This window comes from Ambystoma mexicanum, chromosome 7q (genome assembly GCF_040938575.1).
Source record: "Ambystoma mexicanum isolate Mex_15411 chromosome 7q, UKY_AmexF1_1, whole genome shotgun sequence".
Classification (NCBI taxonomy): domain Eukaryota; kingdom Metazoa; phylum Chordata; class Amphibia; order Caudata; family Ambystomatidae; genus Ambystoma; species Ambystoma mexicanum.
Genome location: NC_090941.1, coordinates 808,411,761 through 808,435,762, shown reverse-complemented (window position 1 = coordinate 808,435,762; position 24,002 = coordinate 808,411,761). Strand labels below are relative to the sequence as shown.

Below are 24,002 nucleotides of genomic sequence, written 5' to 3'. Positions count from 1 at the left end.
TGTTCCAAGCATAACACTGATGCAAGCTCACTGTGTATTCCAGCCATTCAATAAATAGTAGTTTAGCAAAACCTTTCATGAAATGATCACAGAAACTGCCATCAAAATACCCTTAGCTCCCCGAGCTCATGACAGCCCAGCCTGCTGCCCAGCAGGGAAAACGATAACTGTCCCTCGTGGTAAGAATTGCTGCCCCAATAAATGGGAAGCGTGCTGTACTTCAGTCAAACTGTGTAAATCTTGAAAACGTCCAGCACCTTCTTTATCGCAGCACAGCACTTGACAAACAGTACCTTGAAATCCAAACTGCTTGAACTCTGGATGCCACTGATATTCAAGTGTGCACCTTATGTGTGGCCTGTCAACACACCGGCAATATCATAGAATATTTCCTTTATAACGAGAGTCAAACAAGCAGACCGCCTCCTGACTCAAGGACACATTAGAAGGTACTTTCCTTTAAGCTTGCAGGACAACTGATGTCACCATTTGCTCTAGGTCAACTGAGATGAACGGTGCTCCTGCAATCAACAATCTCAATGGCTAATCTGCTCCCTCTGCCCTGGCACAACTCTCGTCGGAGCACAGGTAACGCTCCACTAAACCTTTGGGCACGCACTGAACACTGTCATTCCCCTTGAAGCCCTCATTACACCGATGCCATTTCCATTCTGTTACTCCAGTGCCAAATCCTTACTTTCATTTTTCTGCAACAAGAGCAGCAACAACTCAGCCTGCAGTCTAACTAGTAATGCAAGCATCTATGGGGCTGCTTCACCCATTGGTAGTGTCAGCCTTCAGTCTCACTAGCCAAGTAGACCTAGGAGGTGCTCTATGACACCTAAAATGTCTACCCCAACATTCTCCCCTTTAGTTCATTTATGAACTACCAAATTAATTTCTCGTTCCTTGATAGAACCACTTCTGGGGACCCAAACCTTACAGACATCCTGCATGCTCTTCTCACTTCGAGCATATTCCTCTGATGTACTGAGACAAAAACAACCACCCACCATTTTCCCCACAATTTACCCAACACTCCACATAATTATCTGGATCAGGTAGAGGACACAAAACAACACCTGGAGGCCCAATCAACCCTAGGTCTGTCTGCATGCCTGTATGGTTTGAAATTACAGTGGCCCTACCTGTGGGCAGAGTGACTGACATAATTGCAGCTGTTTGAGGTAAATTTGCAAAACAGCATCTTAAAAGTAATTGGTAGGAAAAGAACAGGACAAGCAGAAAAACAGAAAGTGGCATCAATATCTTCATAGTCAGACTCAGTCATGATTGAAACCAGGCAAATGATCAATCGACTCAAGTGTCAACTCTGACTCCAGCCTCTCTCTCCATGGCCTCACACAGATTATGCAAGACTTTGCAAAGGGCCCTCATCTCCTCACGTATGGCATTAAAGGCAGTCACTGAATGGTTAACCAATTGAATGAATTCATACCGGACGGCCTGGAGCCATTTAGCGTTGACAATGGCTTGGATACCCAGAGCCAGGGGAGAGGCGAAGACCATCTCAGTCCGATTAAAAAGTCTGAAATGCTCAGGTACCTTTTATAATACCTCTGAAGAAGCCAGTGAGATGTAATTGCTTTGAGTAGATCATCTCAAAAGTTCTGCCATTTTATGTTTTTTAACAGTTTTACGTCCAGGTGCACTCAATGAGGGGGGATACAAGGGGCATGAAAGTTGCCTGGGGCACAGCATTGGAAACTGCCAGATGGGTTTCAGGGACAACCAGGACTGGGAAGTGCATGTTAGAAATACTGCATACTCCCTTCTAGGCTAGTTTCGCAGACTTAGTATTAAGCAAGGACAGCAGAGGTCCCCCCGACCATGTCCAAAAAAAGGAATACATTTCGGTATAGTTAGCATTTAGTCCCGACAGGTATGGTACCATCGCCCCTAAAATACAAGGTCTAACAGGTCTGCGTTGTGTCCTCAGCCACATCAATATTTATTTATTTATTTTGTATACATTCCATATCTCTGAACATTCCTCGTTAATGTTCTCCACTTGTTGTTCAGTACATTTTCTCATTCCTCCCGTTTTACAGCTTTTCACCCCTTGCTCCCATTCGTTGTGTACAAAACCATCTAATTTCACCTGTGATTGCAGACTACATCTTATCTCTTTGTGCTCCTTTTTCTCTTTTTCAAAACATTCATGTTCATCGATTGGTATGATAGTAGCCTGAACTTCTTGTCCCTGAAATAAGCCCTTCAAATAAGTGCTCAAAGATAGATCCACCACACATTATACTGCCTGTTGTGACAACTCATCAGGAATAAATACTATTGGAATGCCAGAAGTGTGAGGGATGAGCAAGCAGAGTCTGCTGTCTTTTCTCTCCCCACCCTCTTCCTGTACCTATACCACAAGTAATCAGGAGCAAAGCTATGCACTTTCACGATATTATCCAAACCCACCCCTTCATTTACAATGTCATTTGGGTCAGTATCTCTTTTTGTTCAGGGTTTTAACATTTCATGAGATCCTATAATACTAACAAATACATAATGCATGTTAACATTGCTAAACTCTCCAACCCCACAATTTTCATTACCCCTAAATGAAAACAAACACAAAAGAGACAAAAAGGAAAACAACAGACACATATACAACACAACATTCTTGTTCCTGCAAACTGGTTCTTGGGGGACTGAAGTAAAATAAATAACTGTCCATTTGTACCCTACTCTATAAAATGTCACAAGACTTATATGGTAGCTCATCCTTTTGATCCTGGAGTTGGTCTCCACTAGGGTCTTGTTCTTGCGGATGAGCATTAGTGCTGGTATCTCGTTGATCATCTAAGTGAAGGAACCAACATTCCAGGAGGGGAGGAAAAATTGAAGTTGCTGCAGGGATGCCAAGTTGTTGATCACTGGTGCAGCCGGCTGTGGCAGATGTGGCTGGAGCTGTCGGAAGATAAACTTGACATATTTCGGTAGATCCCTAAGATGTCCATAGCCCTCCTTCTCTAACACTTGAGCTCAATTGCACAGCTGATATTCTGTGTGCAGGTATGAGAGATGTTTGCATGCATCTGCCTACCACTTATTACTACAATGTGCAATAATAATCTGTCCCTAGTAAATACAAACAATACACACATTAATTACCTTCAATAATGCACAACATAAAGACAATATATACTCATAATGCAATAACACAACTACTGTACCTGTTATCCTTAAATCTCCCTGTGTGTTCTGAAAGTACGCCCGAAAAAATACTTCTGGTACTATAGCTTTAATACTGTACTATACCTGTAATGTCCTCCTTAACATATATGTACTAAAAGATATAATTGATCTAATGCCACCCTACATTCAATTCTAGGAGTGAGTACTGTACCTGAGCTTTCCTCTTCTTCTTTTTGGTTTTCCAAAGAAAAACCCATAGGGGACATTAAATATTTTCTTTAAACCCTGAATGCACTGTATGTGTGTCATATGCAAACAAAAGAGACACTCTCAGGCTCTGGGTTACATCACTCGACAACTGAGCCTTTGTCCAACAGTGATGTCACACTCTGTCCCTAAAGTATAAAAAAGCATTAATTGATTTGAGATTATTCATTTTGCTATGTATTCGTTATAAAAAACCATGTGCTCACTTCTTTTACTATTTTAAAAAAAGAATTCAATGTTTAACACTTTTTATTTTCTGGCTTAAACAAGTTATGTTGGTGTAGCACCAGGAACAGCTGCTGCCTGGTTGTTCTGCACAGACACTCCGGTGTGGGCCTTAGCCAATTGGTCAGTGTACATCTGGTATGGAGACTTGGTGAAATCTGTCTCCTTCCAAAGATCTGGTGGCAGGTAGCTGTAAGTCTTTGAGATGGCATCAAAAGTGGCCTTTGCGAAATGGCACAGTGTGGCCGTTCAGGTTCTTGCTGAAGTGTAACAGTTGTCAATACCAGCCATCATCAATAGTTTCTTGGGAACAGGTGCCGACACAATGCAAGTACCAAGGGGTGCAGGAATCAGACGCACAAGTACTGAGGTGCAGAACTGAGTTGCAGAACATGTGCTCATTTCTGAAGATGTACGAAGGAGGTTACTGTTTTGCAGAAAAACTGCTCTTAATAAAACAACCCAAAACAGTATTGAGCCCTCTTGAGTTCTCTGCCATGTGTAGATTGACAACACACTTTATGCAGTATAGTTACATATATCTGATGTAACTTTACTGTCCTACACCACACATGAATATGTAAAACGGACCTCATGCATAGTCAAAAACACAGCGGAAGGGAACCATGGTCATAAGTTTCATATCTACTGCAAGTTTAACAACACATTTCAACATATTAATATTTCAGTTTGATTGCTGCAGCATTAATAAAATCAACTAATAGTATCGGGAACATATTTAACTTACTATTCTCGGACAAGTGAGGTACCATATGTATTGCAAGTCTCTCAAATAATCAGAAATACTAACAACAACCGAAATGTTCTGAGTGCAAAAATACCCAGAAATACTTTACACTACAGATTTTACAACAACCTCAAAGAAGAAAGGGTAAGGTTTTTTGTGACTTTGTTTGCATTAATGTATTATATGCAAGTAAATTGTGGGCATATTCTAGTTGCCAAGTTCGAGTGTTTAAAGCAAGATGGCTATACTGCTGGAATACATGATGCTTTTTTAATGCCTGGCACCGTCTTTACTAAAATGTTTGCTCAATAATAAGATAAACATAAGTGGAAAGGTGAGCCTCGCTGTAGTGTCTACCCTCAATGTGTTTCAGTCGCTGCCTGTGCTCTGAAAAGAACACATGTTTGAACATTAGGCCCACATGGAGTGTGAAATCTATAACAATTCTGAATATCCGTAATAAGTTTGTAGCTCCAATGTATCCTACAATCTCGACATAAATCACCTATTTTACGCATGACCACACTATAGGCCTCTGGTATATTTTTCTAAGCTGCACAATAGAAACATAACACAAATAAAAATCCGCCCAATGTAAAAACTTACCTTTAAGTCCTTTCTATAATTTAAAAAAATCAAGAACCCTGAAATCTATAATTCTAAAGTTTTACACTGACCGGAGATAAGTCAAGCATTCTCAATATCCGTGCTGTTAACAAACTGGCTCCTCAATTTGGCTTCTACATTCTTGATAAAAATAGAAAAGAATCGCCCACATGGCGTTTGAAAAGATATGGGGCCTCATTACGGGTCCGGCAGTAACTCTGCCGCTGCTAATGGCGGGTTGCCGCCGGACCCTTAATAATTTACTGGCGCCTGACTTCCCGGTGCCACCTGGATATTACAAGTCCAGCAGCTCGGGAAGTCAGGCACCAATAAATTGTAAGTCCCCATCCCCAGAGTCCTAACGGACTCTATGGGAGTGGGTACACGGAAGCACTGGCACCATGAAGGGTTTGCCTACTGTGACAGCTGCACCTGGCAGGTTCAGGCAAACACGTAGCACCCTTGTTTCCAGACAGGCAAATTTAGAATGAGGCCCATTGTCTCATATAGCTCCCATTTCTTCAGCATATTAACACCATATAATCCATCTAAACAAAACCCCGTCTCTATCTCACTGCCACTTCTCCACACCTCCTCCAATCCTGAATCCACAAGCCACATCCAATTTACCCTGCTACCCAACTCTCCTCCCACATACATCCTCACTGCACCTTCTTCACAAAACCAGATACCCAGGCTATGGCCACTGTTTCCCAATTGCCAAATGCAAAGAAAATTCCACCTCCACTGCAACCAAAAGAAAACCCCTGTCTTCCATATCAATCCCTCCCATAAACACATTGGACCTTACGAGGCTGGCGGTAACCATGTCTGTAATAGAGGCACAGCTGCCGCCGGTATTCATTTTTTTCCAGCACCCAGAAATGGGCAATTACCGGGTCATTACGGCCTTGACGGACCCGGTATTTGGCTTTTCCTGGAAGCCGGAAAAAATTCTTCCCCATTCCGATTTGAGCCCCATAGGGCTCAATGGGAATGGGGAGGTTGGATGCACCGGCACCATTTAACACGGTGCCGGTGCATCCGACATGCTGTGTTTGCGGGTGCCTTTCATCCTGCCAGGTCAGAACTGGCGGAATGAAAGGCACTCGCGAGCACAATTCAGGGTTTGCCGGTCTGGATACAACGATACCGGCATGCTTACTGGTACCATTGTATCCGGACCAGCAAGCTCGTAATGAGGCCCATTATGTGCCCAAGATCACACCAATAATAAAAAAGGGATCAATTGTCTCTAACCAACTTTCCTCATGATTTTCTTCTCCTGCATCACTATAGTGATCCTTTCTCTTCCACCTTCCCTAAATATATAATATTCTCACCTACTCTTAATCCTACAAATAAACATACATTTCCTTCCCATATTGCAAAATAACGTGTGCCCTTGGTGTACATGTTATAACCACTTATACCCATGCTGGCGGCTGTCTACCCCATCACTCACTTCCTTTCATTTGGAATGGTATCTTACATGCTTGCACCAATAATCCTCATTAAACATATAATTACATTACTGAGTGCTGCATGTGAGTGATAAGGCAATTGAAACACTGGACTGCTGAGAAAAGGCACACATTTTCCCTTCCTTCGTGCTCTCAGTGTCCCCATAACCCACTACCCATGATATTCCAGGGTTAGTCAATATGTACACTATATGGGAAACCCTTCTCTTTAACTCGACCTCCAAACCTATCTCTGCTTACTTTCTACTCCCTCAATACAATCTCGGCTCCTTTGTCTAAAACATAGAGAAATACTCTCACTACATTCTAATTTTACACTATGGCATTTTAAATAAAAATGTAGTCTCTGAAATCCCACAAAACCAGTTATGCAATGCCCAATATGTCTGCCTAAGTGCGCTGTTATGAGTATTTATGCGTGTATGCGTGAGTGTGCGCGCTTATGCATGTTTATGTTTGTTTAATCCCATGCCCCTCTTGTATACGTATGCATACTTGAGTAACCGTTTGGAGCAATGAGCCTATCTTCATACTAGCCTTTTCTCTGTCATTTAAGGGTACTTATACTAACAGTTTTTAATAATCTAAAAAATAGCCCCAAAAAATTATCACTCAAACATGACCCATATTTTCCAATTCCTTCTCCTTATATTTCGCCATCAAAATACTTGTACACGTTCCCCAAAACATCCCTGTCATGGACGCCCTCTTCGGGCCAAGGTAAAAACATCCTGCCTTTTAGTTCCCTGTAACTTTCCCCTGTAGTACTTATTAATTTATTTTAATACTTATATCAAGGCACCACACACCCAGAGGCCTCAGGGCACCCACTTCAAAATCTTGTCATTATCTCTCCGAAAGACTGGCACATATTCTCTTGCAGAGTTTCCATACTCAGTACAAACTCTATTTCTTTTTTTTTAATTCTTCATTTTAAGGATTTTTCTTTAAACACGTCAACAAACAACCACTTTGCATCACGAAATAGAACTGATTACAAAAGAAGGAACCGTCATCCACCCACCGCATCCAAACGCTCCCTCCCACCATGCCCTGCCACACTTCCAGTTGCCCTCCCCCTGGCATATCAGCATTGGAGACCAAAGAGGTAACACACGTGACAGCTCCTAAAATCTTCGTCCGCTCCGCCCCCATAGGAGCTCCACACCAATCGTTCAATCAGGCCCCACATCCCTTAATCGCCACTCTATCTGTCCACAACCCCTTGGGCTCAGTCACTTGTATTACTGTTGGAAAGCCGACCATTCACCCTCCCTTGGTTGTCCCTTGTCTTTCAGCGAGGCAGTGATATTTTCCATCAGGAAGAGGTACTTCGTTTTGTCTGCCCGTTCCTTCTGAGTGGGGAGCCTCTCCCTCTTCCAACCATTAACCAAACATGCACTACCAGCTAGCAGCAGTAAGTGAAGCAGATGCAGCAGTGGCCTCCAATCATCCCCCACCCTGGTTAACCCAAAGAGCATAACAATAAAGTCTACGGTCCTACAGACACCTTACACCCCATAAATAAACCCCAACTCTTATTCCCAGTAGGCCTAGACCACATCTCAGGCCCACTACATATGTCAGTAGGAGGCCTGTTGGCCACACCCCCTCCAACAGTTCGTGTCCACCACTGGGAACATGTTAGAGAGCCTCACAGGGTCTAGCTGTCATCTGTGCAAGAGCTTGAGGCCGTGCAGCTTGTACTGGCACAAGAACATAGTTTTATGAGCAGCTTTACACATTGCCTCCCACTGGCCTCCCCCAATACCTTCCTGCACATCCTTCTCCCATCTAAGCCAGAGAGACTCAGTGTTACCACCCCTCGCATCCCCTAGTTTATTATATAAGGCAGAGGTCAATCCGCTCCCGCCCGCATTGCATTCAAACACCACTTCCACAGGGGACAGCTCCCTTTGTAACCTTCTCCCGCCATCTTTCGCCCCCGTCAGAATCCTCCGCAACTATAGAGGAAAATCGAAAGTTTTGTGAGCCTCAGAGCAGCCTCTAACTCCTGTGGTGAGAGGAAATTTCCCTTGGATCACAACTGACCCACTCTCTCCAGCCTTGCCTCATACCACACTTGAAATCTATTTGGCTACGGGCTTTCATCCCTCATTGGCGGGGCCCACAGGGGGCTGAGTGGGGAGGGCCTTGTTGTGACTCCCTTCATTGCACCCCCAGGCCTCCATATATCCCAAAACACTGCTAACATGCTGAGTTTCCTGAATCGTCTGGGATCTGCTCTCGTGGGGCCCACAGCCACTCACCAACCATAACTGGACACAGGATGTAGTTTTCCAGAGTCACCCACTGCTTTTGCGTGTCCACCCTAAGATGGGGTATGATCACCCTCAGCTGTGCCGCCCTACAGTACCTCTCCAGATCCTGCAGACGACACCCCCCAACTCTCGCGGCAGGACTAAAGTGTGATATGCTATTCTCTGCCTCTTACCCTATCACAGGTAATGCAGAAGTCTATTCCTGAGGTCGTCCAACATCCTCCATGGCACCCTATGGAACCATGTGGAAGGTGAAGAGACCTCTCAGGAGTATGACCATCTTTAGCGCATTAAGCCTCCCCATCCATTGGACTGTCAGCTTACCCCACGTGTCCAGATCTCTGTAGAGGGCCGCATAAAGGGGGGGATAATTTGCCTCTACTAAATGCTCAAGGGATTTCAATACATTGACCCGCAGGTAGTGCAGTGAGTCCGTACTTATTGTTACTCCCAGCTCTCTCAGTGCCTGCCCCTCAGAGTTCACCTGCGCCCCAAAAGGAAACAAGATAGACTTATTCTGATTGATCCTAAAGCCGGAGCATCTCCCATATTCACTAATAATCTCAAATTCTGCCGGAACAGAGCTCTGAGGGTTCGTGAGGTGCAGCCAAATGTCATCCATGTACATTCCCAGTTTGTACATCTGACTCCCCACCTGGATACCTTCATCCGTTGTTCCCTCCTGTCGGTTTCTTCAAATGGTTCCAAGGAAACAGAAAACAACATTGGGGAGAGAGGGCAGCCCCAGTGTAGTGCCATAGGATAAAGCGAACGAGTCTGAGAGCTTCCTGTTCACAAAAACCCAGTAAAGAGCAGACACACCAAAACCAAACTTCTGGAGCATTGCATACATGAAATCTGAAGCCACCATGTCGAACGCCTTTTGGCATCCAGCGACAGCAGGAATGGGCACCTCCCTTGGCCCACCCGATGAGGTTGGGAGTATTTCAGAGTGTGTCCACTCCCTGCCTCCACAGGATAAAACCCACCTGGTCAGTGTGCATCAATTGTGGCAGAACCCTCTCCATCCACGGGCCAGTACCCCCGTAAAGATCTTGGCATCTACGTTCAGAAGGGAGATTGGCCTATATCCTATATGATGAGCACTGCTTTCTGTCCTCCTCTTCCTTCAGGATAACTACAATTAATGCTTTCCCAAATGTGAGTGGTGCCGTCCCTGTATATAGGATCTCAGAGTACAATCTGGGCAGTAAAGGGCAGAGCTGGGCTGCGTATTTCTTATAAAACCCTAAAGTAAAAACATCCTTCCCTGGAGCCTTCCCCCCGGGAACCCTCTGGATCGCTAACTGCACTTCTTCCGGTGTGACCAGCGCATCAAGCCCAGCTGACAGTTCCGCTGTCAGGTTTGGCAAGGCACCCCCCTTAAGTAGGCGGCCATCTCATCCCCCACTTCCTCCCCCTCAGGTGTGTAAAGAGCCTCATAGTAAGAGGCAAAACCCTGCAATATCTCCCCATGTTCTGTGGAAAACCTCCATTGCGGGCAGTCGACCTCCCTCACCCATCTGTCAGCCAACACGGCCTGCAACCTTGCCACCGGCATGGGGCCCTGCCTTATCCCCGGACTCATAGAACCTTTGCCTCAAATACCCTGGTTTACGTGGTGCATCCCCTAGTCCCACCTCTTTGAGCTCCTGTTTCTTGGCTTGCAATTCTTCTGCGATTTCTCTCCGGCGCACTGTATTTCCTAGCAACAAACCCTCCGGGCATGCTATTTCGCCCCTCAACTTGTCGGCCGAGAGATACCTCTCCCTTTTCCTGTTTGACCCTTCCCTGAACAATAGGCCTCTTCAGGCAGCCGCCCAAACTATACAGATACCCACCTCCCCGGTGTCATTGTGCAATAAAGTAATCCTCATTGGCTTCCCGCATCTCGGACTCGAGCACAGCATCCCTCCACAGAGTTTTGTTGCATCTCCACATGTCGTCCCGTCTCTCCTGGCATCGGAGGGAGAGGACCATGGTGACCACATCATGGTCCAACCATCCTATGGGAACTACCCCATTGGACTCCACCTGTGTCAGAAGCTCCAGAGTCACACACAAGTAATCAACTCTGGTGTAGTTGCCATGGGGCTGCGAGAGGAAAGTGAAGCCCCCCCACCCCTCCAGTCAGGTGTTTCACCCTTTAGAAATCCCCTAGGCCAAAAGATTCAACCAGATTTCCGAGCGTGCGCAACTTGGGTGGTGGGCGCTCACCATCCCCTTGCTTGGCAGCTAGCCTAGCCCGCTGTGGGTCAGACCACTAATTAAAATCCCCCCAATAATAGGGGCCCACATGCCTCATCCACTATTAGCCCCAATGTCTCCTTGCGAAAGGAGAACTGCTCATGGTTAGGGCATATACGGTTTCCACCGTTAAATGAGAGCCCCCCATCTGCCCCCAGACCACCAGAACCCTCCCCCTAAGAAAGGTCTTCTCCTCTGACTCTAGGAGTTTTTATGTCCCAGTGAATGATTAGTCCCACCCTGCCACTCATCGTCTCACCCGAAGAGCAGTGCGAAGACCCAACTAGCGTACAAGGGATCTGCCTCATCTCCCCTCTAACGTAGCGGGTTGTCTGGAGCATCAGGATATCCAATTTATGCCTACGAACCTCAAGGGAAACCAGCACCCACTTGGTGGGTGAGTTGAGGCCATTGACGTTGAGCGTCCCCACATTCAAGCATCACTCCCCGTGGGGCCCAACCTGCACCGCCTCAGCCATTACATAGTCAGGTGAAGTATTCCTTTGGCTCCCACACTGGTGCCCGCCCCCCACCAACATGTCTGACATGTGTATCTGTCCCCTGTCTGCCAGCCCCCTACACAAACCAACACCCTGATCCATCTCCACCCCTCCCCAAACCCACACTGTTGGGCCACGAGGTAGGGCCAAATCCAAAAATTAACGGAACTCATTCAACCCCATTAACACTTGACAGCGAACCCAAGCATAATAACCGCCATTACCATCACCTTAATCATCCCCCTTTCAGTAGCCTAAGGACCACATGTAACCCATCAAGTCTGTGGCCAAGGAGTATTCACATGTCTGTATTTTCAGCTTCCATACCTCTTCTCCTGCCTGCCAGCCCCTTTGGGGCACTGGGCTTGTGTTCCTTCTGCACTGGATCCTGCATTTCTGGTGGTTCGCCATTCAAGTCCCGCTAGTGGTTGAATGCTCCTCTGCCTCCTGTTTAGTTGTGATTCAAAAGTCCCGACTACGCTTTTCGAAGGTGAGGGAGAAGGGAAGGCTCAACAATATCGTATTCTATGTACTATGAGCCAATGGGTCAGGGGTCGACGCTCCTTTTTTCTGGTCAGGGTGAAAGCAGAGAGATGTTGGTAGACGGACACTCTAGAAAACCAGCACCATGTCCTCATGATTATGGCATTCAGCCAGGATGGATCGTGGCCCCCTAGAAGAGCCACCAGCCCAGCCTTATATACCCTATCGAAGATGATATTCTTCGGCTCTTCTGCATCGTTCTCAAAGAAGGCTCTAATTATGGAGTTTACGTTGTGCTGCAGCCCCAGGACACTTTCACCTTCATCCTCTTTGACCCCCCAGGATTCGGATGTTACAATGCCTCTCCCTGTTTTCGAGTTTGTTGACCTTGAGGGATACTTCATACTCCTTGTCCTCCAGTTCCCTCATACGTGCTTCCATCCTCATTTCCAGGGGAGCCACTGACTGCTGGAAGATGTCCAAAATCTTCACCTTCTGCTCTAGAATTGTATGTAGGCCTGAATGTCACTCCTAATCGACTTTTTTTTGCCCAGCAGAGCATTAAAGTCTGCCTTGGTGACCATCTCCTCCCCCAACAGCACCACAACTGGCTATTTTTTGGCTGCCATTGGACCTTCTGCCCCTGGTGTGGCCCTCCTTAACGTATCCAGCTTCTACGCCACACACTTGGGCCACATATCCACCCCACCTCGACAAGGGCCCATCCTCCACAGCCGACTGCTGTTCCAAGGAGTGTTTGTGTATCCTGTGCGGAACCTTGTGGGCACCCCTCACCTTACAGCCTAGTCCGGCTCTGCTCTCACCCATGTTGGAGTCAGAAGTTAACCAGACTATGCAGGTGCGGAGGGGGGCACTTGTGCACATGCTGCCACTGCAATCAATGCACCAGTCTCAGTTCTTCCAAATGTCTTCAACAGGGACCTACAATCTCTACAGCTTCCCTGAAGCAGGCTGCTCCATGCTGTGCTGTGTCTCCTCTGTGGGGGGCCCACAGCCAAACCCGCAAACTGACACCACACCCAGGGATCCAACTCTCCCCACATTCCCCCTCCGTACCTAAGGTCTCAGGGTTGGCGATCCAGGAGTCAGAAAGTCACCAGACTATGCAGTGGGAGAGGGGGGGATCTTGCGCTCATACTGCCACTGCAATCAATGCCCCGGTATCTGTTCAGCCAAATCCCCTCAGCAGGGGCCTGCAATCTATGCAGCTTCCCTGAAGGGGGTTGTTCTAAACAATTCAGGGTCTTATCGGCGGCTGAGGGGGGGCTTACAGCCAGACCCCAGCACTGCCACCACAGGCAGGGTTTCCAAATCTCCCCACATGCCTCCGCTGTACCTTGGGGCTCAGGGAGCGTGATCCAGGAGCTGAACGCCACCCGCCTTCCTCACAGGCATGTACTCTGGCCTGCTGCTCACCATCTGCCCTCCGCACTTCTCCTTCTCTCCAGGGCCCTTCAGCAGACAGCAGCTACGCTGGGCATTCCCCAGGGGAGGGAGCCAACTCCCACCTTCACTTCGCTGGTGGGGCCTGTAAACTGATACCTCTCAGCGGCTCATTCAGTCTCTGCAGAACAGCAGGGGGTCCGGCAGCAATCTGCAGACCCCACTTCACATCACTATGCTCGCATGTCAGGAAGGACGCAGCCTGTGTCAACACCACAGACACCGACTGCCCGCTCCACCGAATCACCGCCAGCCACCGTGGGAACTGCCCCCACTTCAGGACCACATTAGGGGCGAAAGCAAGGGCTTGCTGCTCAGTTTTCCTAAGTTTAGGCCGGGGCTGGTAAAGAGCCTGTTATTAAGGTTGCCATTCTGCCTGTGCCCCGTAGCGGTCTCTCCGATCTCTATTTTATTTTAAAAAAATAAACCTTTCTCAATAGCCAATCCTGTGGCACACCAAAAATACTAAATTCCCCCACAAAGCCAAGTATTTTCCACAATTTTTAAATCCTCCAACAATCACTCGCCTTGTTCTTACTCACACCACAATCACCTCACTTAGCTATTCACTTTAATTATACTTCTCACTCTTACACAAAAGACAGCATACCATAAAAAATCACAAAGCCGGCCAAGTCTTTGAGATATCTCCTTCACTCAAGCATAGAAGGAGCGCAATGATTTTCCCTACAAAACCGCTGCTCTCGCTCTCTTCATCACTAGTACAGTATTTTTTACTACAGGAAGATAACCTTCACTACTTCAACTAACCAAGAAAATCGAGGCGAGGGCTCCGTCTGCACAGTCAATACAGAATGAAGGGTGCCAAAGGTATACTCCAGAAAAGTATCTACACGTGGACTTGCTATAAAGATACCACCTTACTCCTAGGTGAGGGCTACAGCTAACCAGACAAGCAAACTGAAGGGTATCAGGGCAAACCTCACAATGGACATGCTGGTGGGGATACCACATCACACCTCTAAAGTAACAAACTATGTAAAAATGATATCTAAAAGACTTACAACATGAAACAGTTCATTCACACTCATAAGTAAAATCTCTCACTTTCATTCAATTTAATTAATCTCCTGACTCCAAACAAAACTCGACCTCTCTGACTCCACACCCCCCTTGCACAATCCCAGAAATTAACTATTTTTTCCCCTCCTTCCCCTTTATTTTTCTGGTGAGAATGCACTGTCAACAAAAATAGATGTTCTCAGAAGCTTCTCACAGGTGCCTTTTCAAAACCTGTCCGACTGGACTTACAACACTCAGCAGCTGAGTGATCAAACAGGTCTTCAATTAAATTTGGTGCCTGCACAGAAAACTTGATCACTCCACAGATAAGATCTGCAGTCCAGTGAACAGAAGGGCACCAACAGCAGAAAGCCTGGACATCATGTTGCCGGTCACCAAATGAAATAAAGTAACTCAAACATTCCAATGCAAAAGAACCAAGTGCATTTTTGTAAGAAAAGCAAGTTTATTGCATGCTAATGACCGGGAGGGGCTAGTCAGTTCCTTTGATCAGAAAACTAACCCGATTCTCAATAATTGACAACAAAGTTACAGTTTATATAACCAGTTAGACATTTTACATAATCACAAATATGTTGTTATTATGTCATCCACCAATCCTTCATTGGCTAACTCTAATGCAAGTAATTAAATTCCCCTAGCACTGAAACCCCATTCACAAAGTACAACCTTTTTGACACATGGGGCCTCATTACGACCCCGGCGCTAAACCATGGTGCTATTAGCACCATGGTCCATGCCGGGGTCCGCCATGGTGAATGGCGGAATTACCGCCCCATTCCAAGGTTGGCAGGGCGGTAATTCCCCATTCATCATGGCCCCTTCCCCATTCCCATTTTTCGCTCATAGGGCTCAATGGGAATGGGGAAGACGCTAATTACGGCACCGTAAATTACGGTGCCGTAATTAGCTCCTAGGTCCCTTTGCGGGTTGGTTTTTTAACGCCTGTTAAAAGCAGGCGTTAAAGTGCAACCCGCAAAGGGACCTCATAATCAGGCGTTAAGGGTTTAACGGCGCCGACACCTTTTACGGCGCCGTTAACTCCTTAACGCCTGGGTTGTAATGAGGTCCATGATCTTCTTACCTAGTCAGTCATGATGTACTCCACATAATACATTTATCATTTATGACAAAGTCTGTTTATTATTCAGACCACATGACAGAAACCCATTTAACCTGAATGATGATTGTGAAATGCTTTCAATAAACACTTTAAGGCATGGGGAGGCAGAGGCAATAATTAAGCATTCATTTGATGCAGCAGTAAAATCCTTACCATCCCAGATGCTCCATCCAGGTGTCTAATACCATTTTTCCTGCATTCCTGCATGTAATCCTATTTGCTACCACCATTTCAAGTCATATCCTTTGGCATACATTCTACTTATTTCCCTGCAAACCCATAAACCATCAGATCTCAATTTAACCCTCCATGTAACCGGCCCTTTTTGGTCATCAGAAAACACGCATTCATGCTCCCAGGGAAATTACACTTTGCATCTAAGAACCCAATCCGGCCATACAAACCAAACAAATGACTTTCCATTCAGTCCTTGCCTTCAGCCCTTTCCAATGTTATCAGAACTGCCAGATGCAGTATACTTTCTACCCCTTCCGTAACCTAGGTCATCCAGCTCTCCAAACCAGGCAAAAAAATGATTCCTGCAAATCCAGGAACTCTGCAGCCTATTAAAACTCCAAATAGGTGAAACCTGCATTATGCAATGTCTTCATGTATCCACAATAAACCCCATCCTCTAGGCACAGAGCTTTTATACAGGAGAGCGCACATGCATTTCAATGGAAAGGGAGGTTCAAAAATGGCATGAAATAGACAAGCAACAGAGTTTCAGGTGAAAGTTCACAATCTCAGCATACAGGTCATTGGAAGGCATAATCTAGATGTCAGCAGAAGACATTTATGATACATTCCTATTCCTGCTGGGCAAGCTACTTCTACGATGATTCCCACACCGTTGGGGGCAAACTGGCTCACTTACTGAATTACTACTTCTCTCTCCTAAAGCCACCATTCCCAGAAAGGTGTCTTGCTATACTTGTGCATACCAAATGGGAAAAACGTCAGCCTTTGTGGTTAATGCATGCACATTAGAACAAGGGCCTGAACAACGATCACAATAAATTACTGGAAACATGAGAGTTAGCATAGACTAAGTCATCATTATAAAGATAGGAAAGTATATGAGTTCATTAAAAAATGTTTAAGCACTAAGCTTTTACCCACACAACCTACTGATTGATGTGCACCTGCGGCTTCATGAATTGTTTGCTATTATTTGACTCTTTGAAGACATTTTTCATCCTGCTCGCATTTACCATATTCTTTATTCTGTAAACATTCTTCCCTGTTCTTAAAGTGATTATTTGTAATGTATACAATCAAATAAACATGATGGAAGAGAAAGCTCTGCATTTGAGAACATTCACATGAGAGATAAGAGATCACATTGAACTCTGAGTTAAGATCATATTGCAGAGAACTGTTTGTAGTCTGCAGCTCATACTTTTGAATTTGGGGAGGAACGATTCAGCATTTCATCCTTCAGCAATAAATAAAATAAGCAACGTTACAGAGGGTAATTGTGAGATTTCATGCTAGCTCTCTGTACGTTTGCACAGTCAACCCCAAGTGAAGCATGCCTGTTTCAGCTTTTCATGCTTGGGAGCTCAGCATAAAAAGGACCCTTGAGGTATGTAATATTGCAGAATGACGAGTTCATGGCATTCATGTACCTAACTGTGTAGGGCTCTCGCAGTGTCGATTGCATGTAAAGGCACAATGATTCCTCTAACGTTGTGTAAACATGTAGTACTTATACAGGCAATAGTATAGTGGCACATGATGACAACCATGTGACTGTGAAAGACCAGTACAACAAAGCATCTCAGTGAATGACTTTTCTGAAGAATTAATTTTTGCAAGATTAAACAAAAGGCTATTCAGAAACAAACTGCCACTAGCTGCAGGAAATTATTCATAGCTGCAAGAAACAATTTCTTTCCTTTGACTTTTTCAATCCACTGTTTACTGAAGCTTTCATCAACCTGCAACTGTTAAACTTCACCCACAATGAGCACCAGAAATTCTTAAAGGTCCAGTTGAATTCCTTGAATTCGGAATACAATGACAATATGGGTAGTGACAGAATAAGATCAAGTCCTTGACAATTACTATTAATTGCTCTCTATATTTGAATGTGCATTACTTTAAAACATGCATATCTCACAAATCAAGACATTGTAAACAAATAAAAAGACATCTTACTTCATGCATGGAATCCATGAGTTTGGTAAGTTGATAAAATCGCTGGGAGCTTGCCACAACTCCTTTTTGTCTCAGACCAATAGCCTTTATCAACTCTCTAATGTAGTTTCCTCTCATGTCATCAAACACGTTTTGACTTCTCAGACCTTCAATTGGAACTAAAAGAAAAACATACCTTTGCTGCTTATTTTAACTTGCAAAATCTGTAATAAAGCAACACATGTAAACGAGTGCCTAAATCAGGAAGTATATATTTTGAGCAATGTATTTGTTAAAATCAATTCAATGTCATGATGTGGAGCAGAGTATTAGGCTTCAACATCCTCAACAGCACACATATTACATCAACAACCACATTTCCCAACAGCAAAGGGCTGAGCATTCCTAAGCTGTAGTGTTCTAATCTTTTGAGATACATATGGTTGAGTCCACCGATTCAGTCTTTATCTGCTCTTAAACAAAACGTTGTGTGTACTTGAGCCCTCCTATTTCTTTCATGCTCTTTCAATGAGAAATGTGTTACTTCTCTTAGCTCTGTTTTAGTGAACTGTGTATCACTGTAAGCGACTTCTTTGATATTTAACTGTTTGTATATTTGTTACTAGCAGAGGGTGAGTGCTATCACTCACTGAATCATTTTCTTTTTGTTAATTTTAATTTTCACCTTTGCAGCAAGCTCTGCATGGACAACTACAGTACATCCTCAGCGGGATCAGAACAGTTTAGGTCTAGCAGTGAGGGAACATTCTTCAGAATGGTAAGAGTCTCGAGGACTGCCATATCGGCTAGACATGATGCCATGGATGGTAAACCGATCATGGAACATCTGGTAATCGCCAATCTTTTGAAATGGTCTGGCTTTCCGTGGCCCTTAAAGCCCAGATCTTCATCCCTGTGGGATGTGAAGCTGACTTTGTGATTTCTTGATGAATGCAGAAGTAACACGTTCCGGTTTCTTGAAGGCCTGTCATCTGAGCTGGCTAAGTTCCTTTATCCCGTATCCTGTAAAAGGGGTATGGATGCTAGGGGACTATCATTGTGTCAGAGGTTCTTCTCGCCGGACACACTTACATTCACTATCTCTTGGCACATTATGAAGAATGTTATATCAGTGACCTAACATATTTTAGTTTCATTGTTTAAAATATGGACCTAGCTCGGGAGCAGCGCAGCACTACAGTGTTTGGATAACCAACATTTGGGCTGGCATCTTTTTTTAACTATAGCGCAGTACTGTGAGTTCCGTTCTGTGCGTTTATTGTGCTAAATCTATGGTCAGGTGTTGTTGAAAAATCCACGTTTTGAGATATTTACACCACTGGAGCATTCGAGTCAATACTGGGATCAAGTTCCAGAGGGTGGGTGGGTGACAAAATAAAGATTGTTTGCGATTCCTCTCTTTGAGGATAGTTGTGATTTGAGCCGGTTTGCTGCTCAGGGAGCGTGTTCCACCAGATATGTGTAGCTTAGCTGGCAGATACACTGGTCTGCTACTCGTAACTACTTTGAAAATGAGATCTGTAGTCTTGAACAGTATTCTGACCTTCAGAGGAAGCCAATGTAGATTGTTTAGGACGGGGATGATTTGGTAAAATTTTTGCATTCCCGTAATAAAACGTGATGCAGTGTGGTGGACTGCTTTTAGGGGAGTCAGGTAAGTGGCTAGAAGCCATGTCAGGAGGGCATTTTCCCATCGATGTGCAAGACCACAAGTGCCTGCACTACGGTCTGGAAGTTCTGCGGCTGGATGAAGGGTTTGATTTTGCAATGGGTGGAAATTTGAAGCCAGTTTGTTTGGGCCTTCTTGGTTTTGTGTTTATGGAAGGACAGGCTGCTGTCCTTGGTGAAGCCTAAGGATTTTACTGAATGCAAGAGTTGTGAATTAAATCCTTTAAGGCACATTGGCCCTCATTACAAGTATGGCGGTCCGGAAACAACATGGCAGTAATGCCGGTTACTGCCACACATTCTGGTCCGCCACACTATGAGAGAAGATGCTGGCAACGGCGTTGCCGGTAAGAGCATAACACCTGTTACCGTTGCCAATAGTACAGGTCATGCAAACTGCGGCATCCCCTTGTACCAGTGCCGGAAACACTGGCACCATGGAAGCAAGGCAGCATCCCAACAGCAGACACACAGGAAACACCATTTCTAAAATGACAGTGCCACTTGGAAAACTGTGCCTAAAATACCAGAACTGCATAGCAGGCGTTAACCAGGCCCAGGTGCGCAGAAACAGGCTACAGTTGTGCCCAATTGACCCAGATGCACACAATGCGCACATGAACTGCTGAAAAGGACAACACCAACCCCATACAACCTTCCAACACAACCATGCCTCCATGGATATGGAGGCGCTGCATGCAGGAATGCAGTTCTATGAGCATGGGCTGGAACAGAGGCAATAGGCTGACATGCAGAGGAGGAGGAGGATGAGAAGGAGGAGGATGCAGAGGAACAATGGGCAGCAAGTAGTGCCCCTGGGGCGTGCACCCATATACTGCACAAAAGCCACATCCTGGTCCCTGACTGACATGCAGATACACACACTGTACCGCTTGGACATGGTGACCATCCTTGCAATAGTGGACCTCATCAGGGATGACATCCAGAGCGGCATTGGCATCCGGACTGCCATACCCCCCCTGCTGAAGGTGGTGTCTGTGATGCATTTCCTAGCCACGGACACATTTCAGAACACAGTCGGGGAGCTGCATGTCATCACACAGCCAGGATTCTCAAAAGTGCTTGTGCAGGTCCTGGATGCCCTCCTACATCATGTGTTCCAGCACATCTCCCTACCAATGACACAGGCCCAGGTGAACATGACCAAGGCCCACTTCCATGCCCTTGCAGGCATGCCAAATATATTGGGTGCACTGGACTGCACACACATTAAGCTAGTGGCTGGCCACGCCACAGAGGAGTTGTATCAGAACAGGAATCTGTACCACTCTATATGGCTCCATGGTCCTGCGCAATAGCACACTGCCTGGGTACATGGCATGGTACTGTGGACAGCGGATCTCGCTATTGGGTGAGTCAAAATATCTAGACACACCCCACATTGCATGTGTACAGGGCCATTGGGGGGGATGTCACCAGTGCATATCCAAAAGGCACCATGGATATGGGGGCACACAATCTGCATGCAAAATTGGGGGCCCACAACTGGCATGTACCACATGAGTATTCGGCACAGATGACAGGCACATGTGACGCACCACAGGTACCAGAATGCATCACTCCCATGTCACAAAGCACTGCATGTCTTCACTATGCCCCACCCACAACCACCAACCCATCCCTGGGAGTGGGATACTACACATGTCCATACCACATTACTTGTCATGGGGTGCAGCAAGTTGGATGATGGACCGCAAGCGCACACACCTGGATGCATGTGTCACAACACTACATCAAAACATTTTGTAAATCTTACTGGCTACATGACATTTGGAAACCCTACCACTTTCTCTGGATTTCAGTCCCTTCATACATGAGGCGGTTGCCTGAAATCGGCGAAACATCTATCTCATAGTAAGAAGGACCAGACAAGGCTTCTTTTCAGCATCTCGACACGAGGAACACAACTCAAAGGTTCCTGTGGGATCCTGAAAACAAACATTTCAAGTGCCTAGGACACACAGTTTCTGAGACATGTGTACTGAAATGCACTGTACCACACCAGGATGAGGCGACAGGTGCAGAGAGTGTACAGAAGGTCCCAGTAAGCTGCAGCACGCCAAGTCTCACCTCCCCTCCACATGTGCTCTGTGGTATATCAGCCAGCCACATGCACCCATTGTCAAGGCAGTTTACTTCAGTGTGCAAAGCACATGAAACGATAAGTGACTTGGAACAGCAACCTACAGGATCATTGATTTCAACAATTGATAAAGAGTGTTCTCATGTCAGTGTACAGAACCCATGCAGAGTACTTGCTATTGATAGCTCAAATAAATTGAATCCTGGGGTGTTCACAGGTATAGTCAACACCTTAGGGTGTGAATCGGTGGCGACTCTCCATAGTGTAAACTAGGAGTTGATAATTCAACACCTGTGAAAGCCATAGATATTTCAAAAGATAGATTGGAATGGAACAGAGTTCAGCATTATATGCTTATGGGAATTATGCACTTCTAAATAAATGCTATGCTTGTACCAATGATTTTGTGTTGAAGTGAGTGTACCCTTAAGTACATACAACCAAGTTAGTCAAGGGTACTGGAGGGACCTGGTTGTCCATTCAGAAAGTTCACATTTGGGGGATACATACAGTAGATGAATCAACACTGTGTGTTGTGAACAATTTCCCTAAAAACATGCCTGTCAATCATAATGCAACCTATCATAGTTTCGATTGTAGTTCAATGCATATACTAGAAATCTACAACACAAGAAGATGGGATGGCCTTTATATGTGTTTACAGAGAGAATAGCACCAATTCACTGAACATGTTCAAAAACCCTCAGAACAAATAATACTCATACAGAGATCAGCGTGAGCAAGAAATGAAACATTGAATGCATGTATGGGTGATGAGCAGGTGTTATTACAGAAGCAACAAAGCTTTATAGAAACAATACAGTTTTGTAGACGCAAGACACAAAGAGTGCGTGTACAGAACTCAAACAGTGTCTAGAGAGAGAACCTTTAAATACTAATGATATCTATAGCTGGTGGCTATAGACACATTGGGCCTCATCACGAGTTTGGCGGTAACCCTTAAATCTGGCGATAGTGCTGTTACCGCCGGATTTAAGGGTCTGCCAAACCAGGGCTTTGGCGGAATTCTCCGCAGCTCTGAGCTGGGGGGAAATCCGCCGAAAATTCGTGCTCATACTGCCAGTGGGAAATCCGCGTGCGGTATGAGCCCAAAATTTCCCCATTGAGCCAAATGGGGAATGGGGCATTCCCGAATGGGCTCAATGGGGATTTCCAAATCCGCCAAACCCGTGATCCGGCGCTAATAGCGCCGGTGGGTTTGGCGGTAGGGCAGATAGTGCCAGCGCTATTAGCGCCGGCATTACCGCCCAACTCGTGATGAAGCCCATTATAAGTTAAAGGACAACATAACTGCTGGTGCAGCTTGTACAGTGCATTATTAGATAACATTGTTAACATAAAAATGAAACTTAAAAAGAGAGCTGCAAAGCTTTTCATCAATATATTTGATTCACAGCACAGAAAAAAGTAATTGAAAATCAGGGAATACATCAGCTCCCCTCACAATTGATACAGGGACAAGCACAGTTTGATCGGAGCAAGATGACTTCACAAGATCTAATGCAAATGATAGAAAAGGTGACATTAAGGGAGAAGACAAAAACATGAATGAAACATCTTAATGACGCAATGCAAGGGACAGAGCATCTGGAGAAGGAATTAGCTAGCTGGCAGTTGTGAGAAACCTGAAGTCGCAGGTGATCTGTCATCCAGGTGGCTAGGATACAGCCATCACTTTTGGGTTCAGTTTCTGGGGGTGGACCAGTGCCGGAGGATCACGTGGATGAGGGGTTATCAGGGAGTGGCAGTGGGACGCTGGATGGTGAGACATGGTATCACCTTTCCATTAATACCTTTTCCCCATCCTACTAGGTTGAATACCTAGGAACTCAACTCCCCACAGTTTCCCGACACAAACACCTTCTCACGGACAGTTCACCATGAGCAACAATGCACTAATACCAGAGCTGTATACCTGACATGTCCCAACACTACGCTCAGGCATGGCCAGGCAACTACAGATTATTACACACACCTGACTTCCATCACACTTCCCCACATGTATAAAAGGCAGAGCATGGAAGCAAACTCTGAGCGAGGTGAGACACACGAGGAAACACCAGTTCCAAAATGGCAGGTTAATACAGGAGAAAGACATTGCGGCAGGAGAGGGTTTGAAGGAGGGAAGTACCCTTGACCTGTTAGAACCGTTGCTTTTGTGAGCCTGAGAAACCTAACACCAGGAATTAAGGCTTATCAAACCTGTGCAGTGTGTCTGAGGTACCCAGGACTCTTTCGCGTCGATAACCAAGGCAGGGAGGAGCGATTGCAGCCATGCTACTGTACTTGGCTACTACATCACAGCAGTGTCAGAAAGCACAGCACAGAGAAGGATATCAAACCAGCTTGTCTATTGAACCAAGGTTGCACACAGCAGCATTGTGTAATGTGAACAGTGTGTGAGGCAT

The 24,002-nt window shown here is 45.6% G+C and overlaps 1 protein-coding gene across 3 annotated transcripts in view; it reads right to left on the bottom strand.

The window, feature by feature from the left end:
• The window catches only part of PGR (progesterone receptor), an 877,082-nt gene that overhangs the window by 317,730 nt on the left and 535,350 nt on the right, over positions 1-24,002 (bottom strand). For all 3 annotated transcript variants that reach the window (XM_069639098.1, XM_069639100.1, XM_069639101.1), the window contains exon 7: positions 17,802-17,959. In XM_069639098.1, the coding sequence (XP_069495199.1) occupies positions 17,802-17,959 (158 nt within the window). The remainder of the gene's footprint in view (positions 1-17,801; positions 17,960-24,002) is intronic.